Source organism: Phalacrocorax aristotelis, chromosome 10 (assembly GCF_949628215.1).
Source record: "Phalacrocorax aristotelis chromosome 10, bGulAri2.1, whole genome shotgun sequence".
Lineage (NCBI taxonomy): Eukaryota > Metazoa > Chordata > Aves > Suliformes > Phalacrocoracidae > Phalacrocorax > Phalacrocorax aristotelis.
This window is the reverse complement of record NC_134285.1, coordinates 11455570-11472122: the sequence shown is the minus strand read 5'-3', so window position 1 is coordinate 11472122 and position 16553 is coordinate 11455570. Positions and strand designations below refer to the sequence as shown.

General features: G+C 37.7%; 1 protein-coding gene across 2 annotated transcripts in view; it reads left to right on the top strand.

Annotated features, from left to right (window-relative positions):
• CPPED1 (calcineurin like phosphoesterase domain containing 1) overlaps positions 1-16553 on the top strand; it is a 54137-nt gene that overhangs the window by 19760 nt on the left and 17824 nt on the right. For both annotated transcript variants that reach the window (XM_075105228.1, XM_075105229.1), the window contains exon 3: positions 12320-12742. In XM_075105228.1, the coding sequence (XP_074961329.1) occupies positions 12320-12742 (423 nt within the window). The remainder of the gene's footprint in view (positions 1-12319; positions 12743-16553) is intronic.

The following is a 16553-nucleotide window of genomic DNA, read 5'->3' as shown; positions in this document are numbered from 1 at the left end:
ACTGCTCCTTGGTGTCCTTGCTGCTGTGTCTCTTGCTTTCTCTGTTGGGCCATAGCTGGATTGTAAGATCTTCCAGGATTGTGTATGTTACATATTTTCATGTTTTCACTGTGACATCCAATGTATGTTTTGGGCAGTGAGCATAACAAAAAATGCCAGAAGGATTTCCAGACAGAATGCAGGGGTACAGCTATGGAGCTGGATGAGGTTCAGCTTCAGCTAAAGGAGATTGTTTGAGTCTGAATGTCTAAATTGCAGTTGAGGCAGCTACATAATTTTCCCCGTATGTGTCTGTAAAATTTAAATGCGCTAAAAAGAATAGCAGTGTAGAACAACTGCTGTTAAACCCAACAGAGATCCACATGCTGAGACAACACAGAAGATATAGTCTTATATTTGTAATTTAACTTCAAGGACTCAAGAGGAGTGAACAACTGTCTGCTGATCTTCATGGAGAAAGTGAATTGTCATGTGCACCAGTCTTCTGCAGAGGGATGGTACCAATAGGTACAGTTTTCCATAGTTTGTTCCATAGGTGCATTACAGCCAGTTACAGGTGTAAATCGGCCGGTATAAATTTAAAACCCATGGAAAACCCCTAATCCTTTGGGAATGCCATTTCATACTTCCCTATTGCTTAAACTTCCCACATTTTTAAAGAAGGTGTTATTTATCCTGGGCAGTTACAGAATCGTCGTAAATAGGTGTCAATGCCATTGTTGCCCAGGAGCAGAGTCAGAAGAGTACTGCCATTGCTACTTATAGGCCATCGGCTAGTGTTCTTTTGGCTGGCTTTGCAATGCCACAGCCCTGGCCTGTTGGGCTTGGTGTCAGCTTGTTATGGGAACTTGTGGTGCACACTGGACCTTGGGGCTTGGTGTTGTTACTACGAACAGTTTAAACGTGGGGTGACAGGAAAGGCTTTGCAAATAGAGTGACAAGCTGAAAACAGAGGTCCCGAGACTAAGTTGCTCATTGATAGCCTGCTACTGGTCATTGAGGCAGCACAGACTTGAGAGCTGGAAAAAGCATAACAAGTCAGGGAGAAAGCAGCCAAGTAGCAGGGCAGAGCACCTGCTGCACCTGGGTAGTGTCCTTGAGCACTATGCCATGTGTAGTGTGAAAAGGTATGGACTACCTAGAAAGTCTGGTGTCCTCTAAAAAGACAAGATCATTAATCTGGGAGGGGATTGGCACTGTCACAGAATCACTGTGAGACTGCTGGAGATGCAAATGCGCTGCCTGCTTCAGCGTCCCTCCCTATTTCCCTTTTCCTGCTCTCCCTTTCTGCTTCAAGCATCCCGGGCCACCACCTGCCCAGCTGGGATGTGTGGCTGTCCTGCTCTCTGCTGCTTCCAGGGACCCTGACTCTTCTGGGGCCTTCTCGCCTGCCAGCCAACTCCCCATGACTGCATACAGTCTTCTGTGTGTGTATATGTATCTCTGGTGCCTGTTTTTTCCTCCACAAATTCTGAGTGTTTTGCTAACACTCTAACTTCTCCAGAAATCCTCAATAAAGTATATCAGCTCAGTTTGACTAATTACAGTTTTGGGCACCTTTATGTGAAAAGCAAAACTGCTGGCTACGTGTCACCTCAAAATTATGTTACCCTATTCTGTTCTCCATACAAAGAGTGTTTTTCATATAATAATACAGGTGATGACATGCACCAAGATTTTTAAAAGCATGTGCCAAATATTGGGATTCTGAGTTTGTATTTAGGCAGCAATTAAGGGACATGCTTTCAAATCAGCACTTCTCTGTTTGACTTCTGCTTGACAATTTGATGATCAGGGTACAAGATGAGTTGGGCATACTGGCTTTTCTACAGTCAGTACCTCTTATAAGCTCTGATATGTATGCTGTAGAGAGTGAAGTTATTTATGTTCAGAATAGACGGCTTCAGAGCTGAGGAACATCAGAGCTGATGGTTCTGGTGTCCAGACAGCAGTATGGCTTGATTTCTGTTTATAATCACTGTAACATTTGAAGGCATCCTGTCTCCTGAGAGAATTGCTAACTAGATTATCTTGAGCCTCTTTTCTGTACCCAAATTTGGTATGCAACTGCCGCAGTCCAGAATATTTCTCTTGTTTCTGTTAAATATTGAGTGCATTAATATGGCTTCCTCAAAGCATAGTTTTTATAGATACTAAATCATAAAGCGTAGGCTGCAGCATGTAATTACAAACACCTGCCTTACAGGTTAACTCTAAGAAAACTCTTTAACTTGTTCAGTTTTCTAAATCAAGGGGGAAGCACATACCATAGCAAATGTTCCTAGTCAAAGCATTATTGTTTAAAACCTATTGTGAATGTTCCAAATTATTTAAGTTCCAAATACTTAAAAAACAGCCTTGAGCTTGACCAGGAAAGGTCAGTGAATACTTGGTTTCAGTAAGAGCTGAAGTTACTACCTCCCAGGAAATGCCACCTGTATTTCCATTTTGGATCCACTAAAAAGGAACATTTTTGAGTTCCGCAACTCTTACTTATTTGATAAAGTCCACAGACATTTGCATGTGTGTGTTCTTTCTTCTTAGGAAATATTTCACAGGTGTTTAATGTGCGAACTTGTAAATTTGCAATTGTTTTGCAGTCGATTCAGCCCAATGTCCTTTCTAGGAGGCAGACTGCTGTCCTTGTACTTTATTACATCAGATATGAACTAGCTTGTTCATATTTCAATAACTGAGTTGTTGGGAGATTTGGAGATTTGCTGCTGGTGGTTTTTGCGCACAAGATGTGATATGAATGTAATGCTGAAATCTGCATGCAGATGCACAAGCTGCCATTTATACATTTGTGAACTGAATAAATTACAGATAAATGTCAGGTCCCATACAAGTTCTTAATGTTACATACAGTAAATTAGTAAGACATTCTACAAGGGAAAAAAAAGGCTGATAATGCTTAATATCTTTGTCAAAAAGTGATTTTACCACAGTAAATCTGGCTGTGAACTGCTTTTATTATTGCTTTTAAACTATTGTTAAATAACCCATTTTGTTAAAACAAAGCAACATTAGTTAAAAAAAAAACTTGCCAGATAAAATTAAGCTGCTCTGCTAGTCCTTAAATGAAGCATGTATTTAAGGAGATTTTTTGTAAAGTTTTGTAAAGTTTTGTAAAGTTTTAATTTTAACTAAAAATATAATAGTTCTTAAAAAAATTTGCTTTCTCATCTAGAAGGCAAGAGCAGGAATGCTGATTTTGGATTTGTCCATATAGCAAGCATATGATCATATTTTAAAAATGGTGTCTTAAAATATGGGTCCACTTTAAAAGTGACTGTAAGCATGTCACCTGTGCTATATTTGCGGGTTTTTTTTCCATTTGAACTGGCTGCTTCGTTTACTAACAAAAGCAAGTTTGTATATTTTTTTGAACTCCCATCAGCCTGGCACAGCTGGGGAGGAGGCAGCTGTATTCTGCTGTCACATGCCTTTTCAGCAAAATTGTCAGCTAAATCCCAATTCTTGAATCTTTGTCAGTGGAGATTTATAACAGCACAAAGGAGAAAAGGTACAAATTGACTTTTTATGTGCAAGGTAGAAGCAGTGGCTTTGAAATGTTTATACTGAATCAGGCTATAGGTAAAAATTTTATTTATTGAATACATGGTAATTTTTTTATACATATGTCACTGATCAATGGGGCTTTTTTTGTACTGTCATCTAAAATAACATGAGCAGGATTTAAATTTGACCTAATTTCCTGAGAATAAGGTAGCTTAATCTAAATAACCTCACTGCACCCATTTCTTTTGCTCTTGCAATCTATCAAAAATTTTAACATGCTCAGTAGGGTGGAGCCCAAACTAAAAAGATTCTTGGCTATTTTCTTCTCCAAACTCTTATGCTAGTGTTAATTAATGATGTCTAAGAACCTGGGTAAGTAGCATGTTATTTGTCAAACATCTAGTAATACCTATTTCAAGAAATGTCACTATGGTTGCATAAATAAACATTTTATAGTAATTATCTGATTCTAGTAAAACCTAATGGAGCATTCAAAGCCTCCAAACTGCTTAGTGTGAAATTTCATTTGCTCTGATCAGCCCAAGAGCAGGAAGCATGAGAGATTCTCCATGCATGTTCGGCAATACATTGCCATCCCATATTGCAAAGAAACCACTGGGCCATCAGAAGCAAATATTTAATCTTCAGCAGATATATACTTACTTGTATTTTAGACAATAATCTATAGTCCAGTCCACAGCTGAACTAAGGAATCCTGTTGACAGTAACTCTCTCTATATTAAAATCTTTGAGATGTAATTAATTATACAAATTGTCTCAAATCATATACTTTTATGATACAGGGATCTGTACAAGTACAGTACTGAAAATCTAGTACAAGTACTAGATTATAGATATATAAATAAATATATATGGAAGCATAGTTAGATTTTTCTCCATGTTCTGGTAAAAACGTAACCTCTCAAAGTCCGGTTATAATTTATTCTCTTGCTTCTTCCTCAGCCCAGAAAGTTTCAGTTTAGCATACCATATTCTCAATTTTAGCAATTCAACTTCTATCTATGAACATTTGAAAATGTATACATGGAGCAGACATCCACAGTGAGTTATTTATTTGGGACATGATACAGTGAATTGGATTTGCTATTTATGAGTAACTTGCACAAAGTCAGTGCTTTGGATTATGCAGGCATGGTCAGACAAGGTGACTCGGACTGTTTTTCTAGTTTAAAAGTGTTTGCTTTTTAAAAGGCACATTTCCATCCCTCTGAATTGTAAAGGATTTTCTTCTTTGGAAGTCAGTGGCAGAAGATCTAGCCCACATAATTTTGACTCAATTAATCAAGCTAAACCAAGTCTTTTCCAGACTGCCAGCTCACATGTAGTCAGTGGAGGGTAACATGGTTGTAATGGGTAAGAACTGGGCTAGAGCATCCAGTTACCATCTGTGGCTCTGAGCAAGCTGTGTTACCGCTCTGACGCCGGTGGACTACCTGTTTGTATTGTAAGCTCTTTGAATACCCCATAGCCAACATGAGAGTGGAACAAAGACACAGCCTGGCAAAAGATTATTTGGGCTAAGAGAGCATATTCTGAGGAAGAGGTAGTTTGTCTGAACCATTGATTCTGGCTGACATTACTGCCTTTTCATTATGCACTTGTTCTGATGGCAAAGATACCTTTGTAAGGGTAGATGATGCCTTAGACATCAGGAAAATTATATGTCTTTTTAAGTAATTGTACCCACTTACTGCAAACATTTCTCAGTTTAACAGCGAGGACAATTTTATCAGACTTAAGGGACTAGTGTTTCAAGGAGTTATTAGTCACACTGTAACTACTTAATATGAAACTGTAAATATGATGAAGGCCTCAAGAAGCTGTAAAATTCACACAGGTAGTCATTTGAAGAAAGTGTGAAAGATTAAAGTCTTGCTCTGTCTCTTAAAAATGAAGAGTTATTGGAAACAAGACTTTCGTACCTTCAGTTTGGTTTTGTTAAGTTAGTTGTTGTAACTCCTGTAACATTGTGGTTATACAGTTACTGGAAACAAGACTTTGGTACCTTCAGCCTGTTTTTAAGTTTGTTGTAACTCCTGTAACATGGTGGTATTTTTTCCCGCTTGTGATGATTTCATCAGAAGAACAGACCCAAAGGCAGTGATGGCCTGTGCTTGATGTGACAGCTCTGCATAACTAGGAGATGAGTAAGGATAAGAAGAGCAGAGTTGTGCTTAAGTGAAGCATAATACTTACTTTCACAGCAGAAGGTGGAACAGTAAATGCCACAAATTAGGTTGTTAAGTGGGCACCTGTGTGGCTGGCACTCAGAAAAATGTCAGCTTTTGCAGTCATTATAGTTAATGTCATGCACTGAAACTCTAGGAACAGTTGATCCCCTAATAGGCTTCCTCATTCACTTTTGGGGTTTTTTTTCATTGCTTTAATGTAATAATTGTTAATTATTAGCTACAACTGGAGTTAATTTTCCTCTTGTTTCAATGCTTAAAGTTATAAAATAAATTTAATTTGTGTTTTCATGCAGGGAAATTCTTTAGTATGATCACTTTTTGTGTCTCAGAACAGATTATTACTTGTTTCTAATGTACTGAAAAAATCAGTCACTTACAGCTGTAGATAAATGAGTATTTCAGTTCCTGCTTTTCAGTGGAACTAATGAGATGAGGTTCTTCATAAGTTAGACTGAGTAGTCAGTTTGTCCAGTATGAACATAGTCATATTTACATTATTTTTAACTGTGATAATTTTTTTTGCACATCATAAAATTTTTTCAGGCTATTTGAATACTAGAAATATCTCTATCTAGAGAGAAGAGACATTTTAGCTATTACAGCATAGTCTAAGCCAGAAAAACCTAATTGAGAACATGATCATACTGGGTTTATTAGAATTGATCAGCTCATTCTTGCATATAGTAATTTTGAATGACGCAGTGTATTGAATTACTTCATTATGGCAGATGCTAGCAAGGAAATTTTAAATTTAAAACAAGAAACAATGTGTAGTACAGACTAATGGGAGCACCAGTAAGACTGAACTGGGTGATAGAACTGGGAGTAAGACTGAACTGGCCTGATATATCTTTTCTTTCTATGCCAGTGCCCTGTCAATTATCTCATTTTTGTAGCATCCTAGGAAAAATCAATGTGCAGTAGAAACCAAGGTGGGTTTTTTTCTAACTGTTCATGGACAGTGAGAGAATGATTGCTTTTATGGGATGGTAACAGGTAAACAAATGGGAAGAGGGTAAGAGTTTGGCCATGACACTAATGAGGTGTTGCCCCTATTGATGGCAGGGGGAAGATTGGGAAAAAGCAGCATGGCAAGGAATGGTGTCAGAGCTTTGTAGTGGGAAAGCTCCATCCACATCAGTGCGCTGAAGGAATGCTGGGTTGCACTTGCAAGATCAGAGAAAACTGTGTATCAGTGTTTGAGATGTGACTAAAGTAGAGCTCAGTTAAACTTTTATTTCTGGTTGTGCATAAAAATTAGATGCAGTAAAGATGTCACTGCAGAAGGAGCCTATAAGATACAGTCTGATCTTTATGACACCATTGGTTTTGGGCCTGTGCTCTTTTCCAAGTGACAGGCGCAGCATTGGGCTGTCACTGGGTAGGGGTCGGCCAAGGGTTGCTGAGAGGGATGATGTGGGGTCTTAGTTGTAGCCCTGTTAAGCTGGAGCCAACAGCCAGGTATCCAAAATGACAGCAGAGATAAAGGCAATCCTATTTTGAACAGAAGGAGACTGCCTTCCCACAGAGGGATAGAGGTAGCGGCTAAATTTGTTTCAGTGGAGGTACTTACAAAAGAGAATGCTGTGAATATTGCCTTGGACTCCCCTCTTCTCTTCTCTAGAAAGTTAGGGAATATTATCGGGGAAAGTCCTCTAACTGGCATGCAAAAGGCGTAGAGCAACTGCAGACAGTCATGAAAACCAAAAAAGAAGAGAAACAGCTCAAGAGCAGGAAAGTGCCCAAAATAATCAGACTCTTTGATTAAAGCAATTGTGATGCACTGTAAGGCCTAGGAAAATACACAAATCTGTCTTTTGTTTGTTTATAACAATCATGTGCTTGCTTCCAACAAGAATTACTTGTCTTTTGATGTGAGAGTAATTCTCCTGATATCATAATAAATTACAGAAGGAATGGGCCCAATGTTTTTATAAGTTCCATTTTCATCAGTGGTGCCTTGACATTTTTTATTTTGCCTTTATGAGATTTAGTTACTATTTCTATTTGATATTTTATGTAGTATTTTAATCTGCAGTTTAGCTCTTACCTGTTCCTTGATAATCAATCTCTTGGGCTAAATGTTAGGAAGATTGCAGTTGCTGTATCAGGGCTTTTCAAGAGTGTTGCTCACATAAAAGCTCATCGTTAAACAATTTTCCTTTTAACTTCTTTTTCAAACTGAAAATTTGTGTTTTCCTTTAAAAATTATGTGTTTGCAACTCCTCTAAGTTTGGGACACTTTTAAGATACATTTAGAAATCCAGGAAATGATTGTGCTACGTTCTGATATGTTGTTAAATAGGCTGAAGACATCTTGGGTAGCTTCATCTTAGAAGTGCCTGTGCTGGTCTTCAGCCTAAGCCAGGTGAAGATGTTGCAGAGACAGAGACCACCGTAACTTAGTGCAAAGCACCAATGAGGATGTAAACACGTACTCTGGCTCATTTAGGGCCCCCCTTGCCAAACTTTTAGAGTCAGATGTTAGGTCCACTTTTTTTTTTTCATGTCTACGGCCTTTCCTGTAGCAAAAATGACACAGAACTGTCTGTGTCAACATTTGCAGAACAGGTAAACAAGAGATACTGTTCTGGCTCCTGAGAAAACCCACTCCCAAAAGGAGGTTTAGAGGCAGCAGCAACATCACTATCACAGGTCAAGCTGCAGCAGTTCTGTCCTGCAGCTGAGTCAGTTTGTGCCAGCCAGATCCCTGAACATGACTTCTCAGGTGATATTCAGAGAGTAGAAAGTTTCCTGAAATGCAGTGTCATCGCATAATATTGAGTAATTGACCTCTGACGGTCCTTTTCTCTGTGAATTTATGACCAATAGCTTTGATCATTAAAAGAAGTTGGATTACCTCACTAGAACTTCCATCTCTTGGAAAATGACATGAGTTGGAGGTCCAGGGCAACACGCTCACCGTTCCCACCATATCTGTCTCCCCTCACAAGGACTGGCAGTCTTCTCCTGCCTTGGGGGGCCGTACTGGAAGTTCTACTAACACCGACAAGAAATGCCTGGAGTTCCCACCTAATAATGCCATTATAACCTCATCTTTCCCTCTCATAATTCATATCAGGAGAAAAAATGGGTGCTACTGTTAATTGCTAATTTTTCATTTGGAAAACTTTTGGGGAAAAAAGTTACAATGTTGGTGGAGGTCACTGTAAGTGAAGAATTGCCTCAGATGCAAAAATTGCAATCAGCGTGCATTGCGGAGACATGGTCTGGGGGTAAACAGTGCTTCAAACTGGTTTTATAGCTAGTGGTTAAAAAAAACCAAACTAAATACTTTGTTACAGAGGTGCTCTATTCTGTGGAATACCAAAGTAAATTGTCACTGTCAATTAGTAGCTAAAGATTTACTTCTTTGGCAGAATCATCTGTGAATTCTACTTCTGCTGACTGAAACCAGCTTCAGCAAAAATACTTTAAAGTACTTTCTTGAAATCCGCTTTTTTGGTGAACGAAGGCAGGTTGTCTTGACTCCTTCAAGCAATGCAGGAAAGAATATTGGAAGTGTTTAGGCACATAGTGATGTAACATACAACCGAAGGATGTACTGCAACAGAGGCATTGACATCGTGCCTTTATGCTCCTGTTCACATCATACAGCTTTCAAAAATGATAGACTGGGAAGCTGTGGAAAATTGGAGGCAACTACACTAGCAACAGTTCTCACTTCCATGTTTTTCATAGAAGCCAAACTGCCCTTTATGGGCTATTAATTTGTGAAGTCATTTATCTCAGGGCAAGACTGTACTTACAGATACTAACATAAAGACAAAATATTGTAGCCTGGGATTTAAAAATGTCACTGCTCACGATGCGAGGATAAACAGAACAGAAATTAATTTCAGTTACATCTACCCTGACACTTCCCAAATTTTTTTTTACATTGCCTCTTGGCATTATGTTCTTTCCCTATTCACCTACAACAAGCTTCTATCTAAGCTAAAGAAATACTTGTCATCAAATAAAAATGTTCTTCACAATAATTGGAATAATTAAATATTATAGCTAGCTCTGTGCCTGGCAGAGATTGAAGGGGATATTTTTTATGCTATGGTAGTGACCACTGTAGTTTTCTAGTGGTTTCCTTCTTTTCTTTATCCCTTCTTTATCTTCTCCTCTTTATCTTTTTTATCTCTTATCTTGGTTATAAGTTTAGAGGGAGGTGCCTTCAGGGGGGCACCGCATGGTTGTGTGGCTCATTGTAACACAAATAGCGTGTGCTACTGTAGTGCAACTCACGGTTAGTGTGTACATCCTAGCCCTTCTCTCCAGCGCTACACCCAAAGAGTACAGAGTCATTGCTCTGCCTTTTCCCACCTTTATCTCCCTGGGTTTCTCCTGTTTTGAAGTTGTTTTGACCTTCCACCAAGAACACGCCAAGCCAAGATACAGTAGTCCTAAAATAATCCTCACTTCGTATGATTTCCTAGACTCTTTGGGCAAAGAACTTGTTTTCCATTTTAAGCAATCTGTTTTCTGCAATGAAACACTGGATATGTGTCTCTGTTGCTATAGAAATAATATTGCATTAAATGAGGGAACCAGTGCCCTGCTGTCGACAAATCTAAGTGTTAGTCTCTAGAGCTTGAATTTCACCACTGGGAAGAGGTATACATGATTCTACAAATTATTTCTGTAACTTATGCATAAATGTCTTTATACGCTGAAACTGTTAGCTAAATTTCCCAAAGTGATAGCATGGAGATTAACATGGTGTAATGTGTTTACATATATCTTAAGAGAGCCTTCCCCCTTGCTTTTTCCCTGCCCCCCTCCCCCGTACATTTTCATATTCATAGCTTGACATTTCCAGATCTTTGCACAGGAAGGTGGGGAGTGGCAGGAAAAGCAGCTTTCTCAGCCTGGTTCCCTACCCCATGGACAATGAAGTGTGCCAGGTTTATTTAAGTTTTTGTTGTTATTTTTTAAAATCCATCTCTTCCAGGTAACATGAGCTGTCATTTGCCCTGTGGTTTTTTTTTCTAGGGATTAATAAGGATCTCTTCCATAACTGGAGGGACAGCCTAAACTGATCACAGTCCTGGTACATTCATGTACTCCACAAACTGGAGTGGACTATCCTGGGTATCATGTGTCCAGTATTTCTCCAGTTACTCAAAGATTTTGTTATAGTAACTTTCTACCCTGTACAGCAGTTAAAGACGAGTGTGTTGTGGATTTCGACTTTAGGCACCACATATCAAATCTCACATCTGTCTTTATATTTAGACATAATTTAGACATAATATGGTTTTTTTCCCAGTATTTTTCTAAAACTGTGGAATTCTGGTAACAGCAATAAGGTGGTACCTAAGCTTCTATCTCTAGGGTATGGAAAAAGAATTGAAATCTTTGCTAATAATAGTAACTAAGGGTCAGTGTTTGTCAACATATTGATCGTAAGTATTTTGAAGAAACATGGAGGGAAAAAAACCTTTTATCTCATAGTTACATTACAGGAGCCCTTCTAATACATTTCTATGTATAATATATATGTGTAGTAATGAACACAGAACACAATTTAAAAATACATGAGATTGATCTGCATAGACCTGTATGCAAATGTATGTTGTAAAGCTGATTTCAGAGTTCTTGTAAAAATGCTGTTACCACTTCTTCGTTAAAAAAATGCAGTTGCTATTTGTGAAATGGGCCTATGTTAGATATATGTTAGGTATTGCAGGACAAAATGCAATTTATAAATGTTCAATTTAATTCATGAGTAATAAGCATATCAGTGGCCTCTGATTAAAGATTACGCTTTAGAAAACTTAAAAAAACCTCTGTCATCATTAGAATAAAATAAATGCTTTTTAAAAATTCCTTTCTAATTTTTTTCCAGTGATTTGTAAATTAATCTAGCAATTAGATAAACCTTCCTAGACAAGGACAAATTTCTGACAACCAGAAGAGTAACTGTCTGGGTATGCATATTAATATAAAAGCAGAGATGCAAGAAAAGCTAGCAAAGTATACAATTACCTTTCTTTGAAATTAATGCCATGCTCATTATTAAAACAGACTCATCATATAAACAAGTCACCACAAGACACTAATTATATTTTTGCTGTTAAAGTAGTTCTTGTAATGAAAAAAAACCCCAACAACCCTTAATTCCTTTGCACAGCCATAAAATATAACCCAGAAATTGACCCAGTTTTTACCCGTGTGTAAAGCTGTTACACCATCCAAGGCTGCTTCATTTTTTTGCCATATCATCAGTCTATAGATGAAAAGAATCAGCCTGCTAAAAATTTTGGTGCAAAACACTGACCGTTATATCACCTACTGCTACGCTCTCTGTTGGTTCCTATCCAGAGCCTTGCTTAAGGCAAGTTATTGAAAATGGCTAAGTACTTGATAAGGGAGGGAAGGAAGCGGAAGGGAAGGGGTTGAGCGAACATACAATATTAAAGTGAAGCTGTATTTTAAATCCCTGCATATTACCATGATCGCATCCAATATAGAATATTTTCTTACTGTGCATATTTCCATAAACAAAGGCTAACAATGAGGGTAGGAAAAGGTAGCATAAACACTAAAATGTGTTGGTTTTTTTTCTGTAGGAACTCAGTGGAGAAAGGACCAAGAGCAAGATTTAAAGAACGTTCTGAAGAACACTGACCAGGACATCCCATTGGTATTTGTCAGTGGAAATCATGATATTGGCAATACTCCAACAAGAGGAACAATAGATAATTATTGCAAGAACTGGGGAGATGACTACTTCAGCTTTTGGGTTGGAGGTGTTTTCTTTCTTGTGCTGAATTCTCAGTTATACTTCGATTCTTCCAAATGCCCTGAGTTAAAGCAAGCCCAGGATGTGTGGCTCAATGAGCAACTGGCTGTCGCTGAAAAACATAAATGCAAGCATATAATAGTATTTCAACACATCCCTCTGTTTCTGAGAAAACCTGATGAAGACCACAATTATTTCAACTTGGAAAAATCAGTTCGTCAAGAGATAATGGAAAAGTTTCATAAAGCAGGTATTTTCTCAAATTTTCCTATTTTTGAATTTTTGTTTCAAATTGTTAATGGCTGTGCTGCCAGACAAAATACATTTAACTTAAATGCTACTGTTTTCAAGGAATTTTAGATAGTGCTTATAAGCCTTATTGTTCCCCATATGTCAAAATTATCAACTGAATCTAATCACCTGTAAAAAGTACCAAACAAAATTTAAAACTCTGAGGGAAGAGTTAAAAACTATTTCAAGTAAATAGCAAAGATTCCATTTTGCAAGTACTGATAGATGTAAGGCAACCTGCATTTTTCCTGCCTAAGGAGTGGAAGATCAGGTGTTGCCACAGGAGAAAAATACAGAATTTGTTTTTTACATAAAACATGGAAATAGAATTCAGAATTACCTTGGAGGTTGTTTTCTCCCACACTGAGCCAATTTTAACCAAGAGTGTAATGTACTCCAGATTTATTCAGTGTTTAAAACAGTCTTGCTCTCCTAAGATCAATCTTTTGCATATCCATTACTAATAGGGGCCATTTCTGGGATGAAGGGCAGGTGGCACATGCGCTGAACCAGTCTGATACTTGAGTGCCACGGAGACAGACACAGTACACAGCTACTCCTCCATGCTGTTCCCATTGTTTCCTGTTAATCGCTTCATGTTCCTGGGGTGTGCTCATCCCTCAAAATTTCCTGCCAGCCTGCCATCACCATGTCAGAGTATCATTTTCTCTGTCTCTGTAAGAGAGCATGTTATTTGGATTACTGAACAATGCAAATTGTTTATGACATTGTTCCTAATTCACCACAAAATTGTTGAGCCTGGACTCCTCTAAAACCAGCCTAATTTCCAAGCTCTAAGTCTCCTACTGTTTCCAATCAGTGGGGCCAAAATTCACAGCTATCTGAAGGCTCTCCAGCAGACTGACATATTTCCAGTTTCAAGATTTACAAGTGGGTTTTTTCCCATAAGGAGACACACTGAGAATACCTCATAATATCTTTTTTAATAGCTTAATGACTGCTCACGTACTGTTGGCTAAAAACACATCCTAGTTCACTGGAGAACTTGTTAGAAGTACATTGCCGTACAGGTGCATCCCAGTAAATAAGCATTAATGTGGAAACCAAAGCAGTTCTGTTGTAGAGTTTTCTGTCATCCAAATGGTTTACTAACATTTGGCAACACAGAACTGGGAATATAATTAAGAGATAAAAGAAATTATGCAAAACATTATCGTTGTAACATTTATCATTGCTAACATTATCATGGTTCTTAGAGGGACATTTCAGACTGCTTCTCCTAATGTGTATCCAGAGACTTAACCAAAAGTTGGGTGGGCTTCAAATGATGGGGGAAAGGAAGAGGGAAAGGGAAGCCAGCAATACAAGACAACTCCATGGAAGAAATTCCCAAACTCCTTCTGTGCCAGCATCCCATTTGTAGCTTCCCTCCATCATTTCCCATTACGTCCCTCGTTCCCATCCCTAAAAATCCTCCCAGAATGACATGTTGTTTGATTCCGTCATGAATATGTTAAAACATTGATCTTTTGCTTGCTGTTTTATATAATAAGTAACTGAGTCAATAAGTAGTGTTCACAATCCAGTAATCAAACATTTTGCTAGTTAAATGAATAGAGAGCAAGCAGCTCAGTGTAACTCAGAGTGCCAAGAAAAAGTAGCTGAATCAAAAGTTGGCTCAGAGTTTCCTTAGTAACGGGTGCGTTCTGTTTCTATTTTATTATTCAATTGAAGAACAGTCTTTGTAAGACCACAAAATGTTATCAGTGGATTGCAAACAGGCAGCTGTCATGGTAGGATAGATGCGCAGATATGCAATGACTCCACTTATTTCCTGACTCTCTGCCAAAGAATAATCGATTTCAGCATATCATTAGATATGAAGTTGTTTTTCCCCCAGTTTACTTCATACATTCTTGGAAGATTAAAACACAGAGTATTGCTAATGAAATGCCAATCTACTTTGCCTTTGTTTGGTTTTGGCTTTTTTTTTTATTATGAGTGACTTGCAGTTTAAGAAAGCTAACCCCTTATGGCACTTCATTTAGAAATTCAGTATAACTATTTATTCTGAAAAAAGAAACTGAGTCTGCCTTTTTAATGAGTTCACCAGACTGCCACTATTCTTCTTCCCTTGACCTGTCACCAGTCTTTCCTTCCTTCTGCTCTCTCGCTCTCTGATTCAGTGTTTCCAACCACAGCAAAGGTTTGTTATGTAATAATGAAAAAATATTTGTAGAATGTGCATGTTTTAGGGGTTGCTGTGTTTGGCAATGTGATGTTATTAGATGGACATCATATTTCAGTTATTGACGACCCAGGATCGGACCTAGAACTATCCCAGTTTTCATGTTTATACTTTTTCTAAAAGCATCAAGCACAGAACCATAACTCCAATGGTTAGAGAGAGACAGGAAAGGAAAGGCAATTTAGTAACTCAGATCTTTCTGTGAACAAATAAATTCATATAGATACCTGTAGGAAATAATCAGATACTTAAAGTATAGCAATATTGCACAGGTGCTTTAATCTGAGGTATGCAACTGCAGAAAATTATTTTGCATTCCGAGCCCAGATCTTCTGTAGTTATTCTCTTCTAATCACTTACATATTACATAACGTTTTTGGTTTAAGTATCTGCTCATTACAAGCAAAGATAAAAGACTAGCTGTAGAGGCTACATCTGGTATGAAATACTGAATTACATTTCTCGCATTAGAAGTGTCCTTAACACTTGGGCTAATTAAAGATAAAATCATGTCCTTATGATAAATATTTATAAATTGAAAATCTGGCACTTGTAAATATGTATTACTACTATGCAAAGTTAAACCATACTTGTAAGCTGCATGTCTAAGAAATCTGCCTTGCCCAATTTTTCTTTAAATGCATTATAACAAGTATTGTCCTTGAAAAAGTTATTTCAATGACAGTGAAAATCAACTCAGCTGAGAATATAGTTTATTATTTAAGTGAAAATTTATTTCTGAAATCATATTTGTATAACTTCTGAAAGTTTAGCCTCAGTTGTCAAAGCTCTGCCTCCTCTACATGCAGAAGCTAAATACAGAAAAAACCTGTGTGCAAGAACTGTGAATGAGCTGACCTGACATTCTCATCTGTGAGATCTGCTGGAGTCAATCAACTCTGCTGAGTGAAACGCATGTTCAGCTTTTAAGAATTTTAGAGTGCTGATACAAACAGGTTTGCTCATAGCTTTGCAGGGAAAATAAAGAATCTGGGTAGTGGTCTAGCCAAAAATCTGGTGTGCGTGTAATGTGTCTTTGATAAACGTTAAGTAAATTAGATTTTAAATGAAGCAGTTTATATAACAGAAGACATTCTTTTTCTTTCATATCTCATTCCGATATAATTTTCTTAGGATGTGAAAGTTTTTTCTATGACCTGAAAAGTATGGATATTTTTGTTGAGCTATGGACAATCTTTTGAAGACTTTTTGTCCTGTGAACTGTCACTGACACACTGAAATTACTTAATTACTTAACACAATACAGTAATAAATGTTTCCTAATGGCCCTAATGAACTAAAACATTTAAGCAAATGTCTGAACTTGTTGGATAAAACTTAAATTAATAGCTGGTTTTTCACCAACAAAGTTGAGAAAAGAATTTTTGGTTCAGAGTGAGATGAAGAATATAGGTGCTCTATCTAGCTGAGAGATTTTGCATCCAAGAATCACTAGATGACAGAGATAAAATATAGAAAGAGATTCCCTGCAGTCTCCAGCTTCTTTTAACTAAAAAGTTTTAAGTTCATCTAAATGTCTTCAAAGTAGTTTTTCAGATGT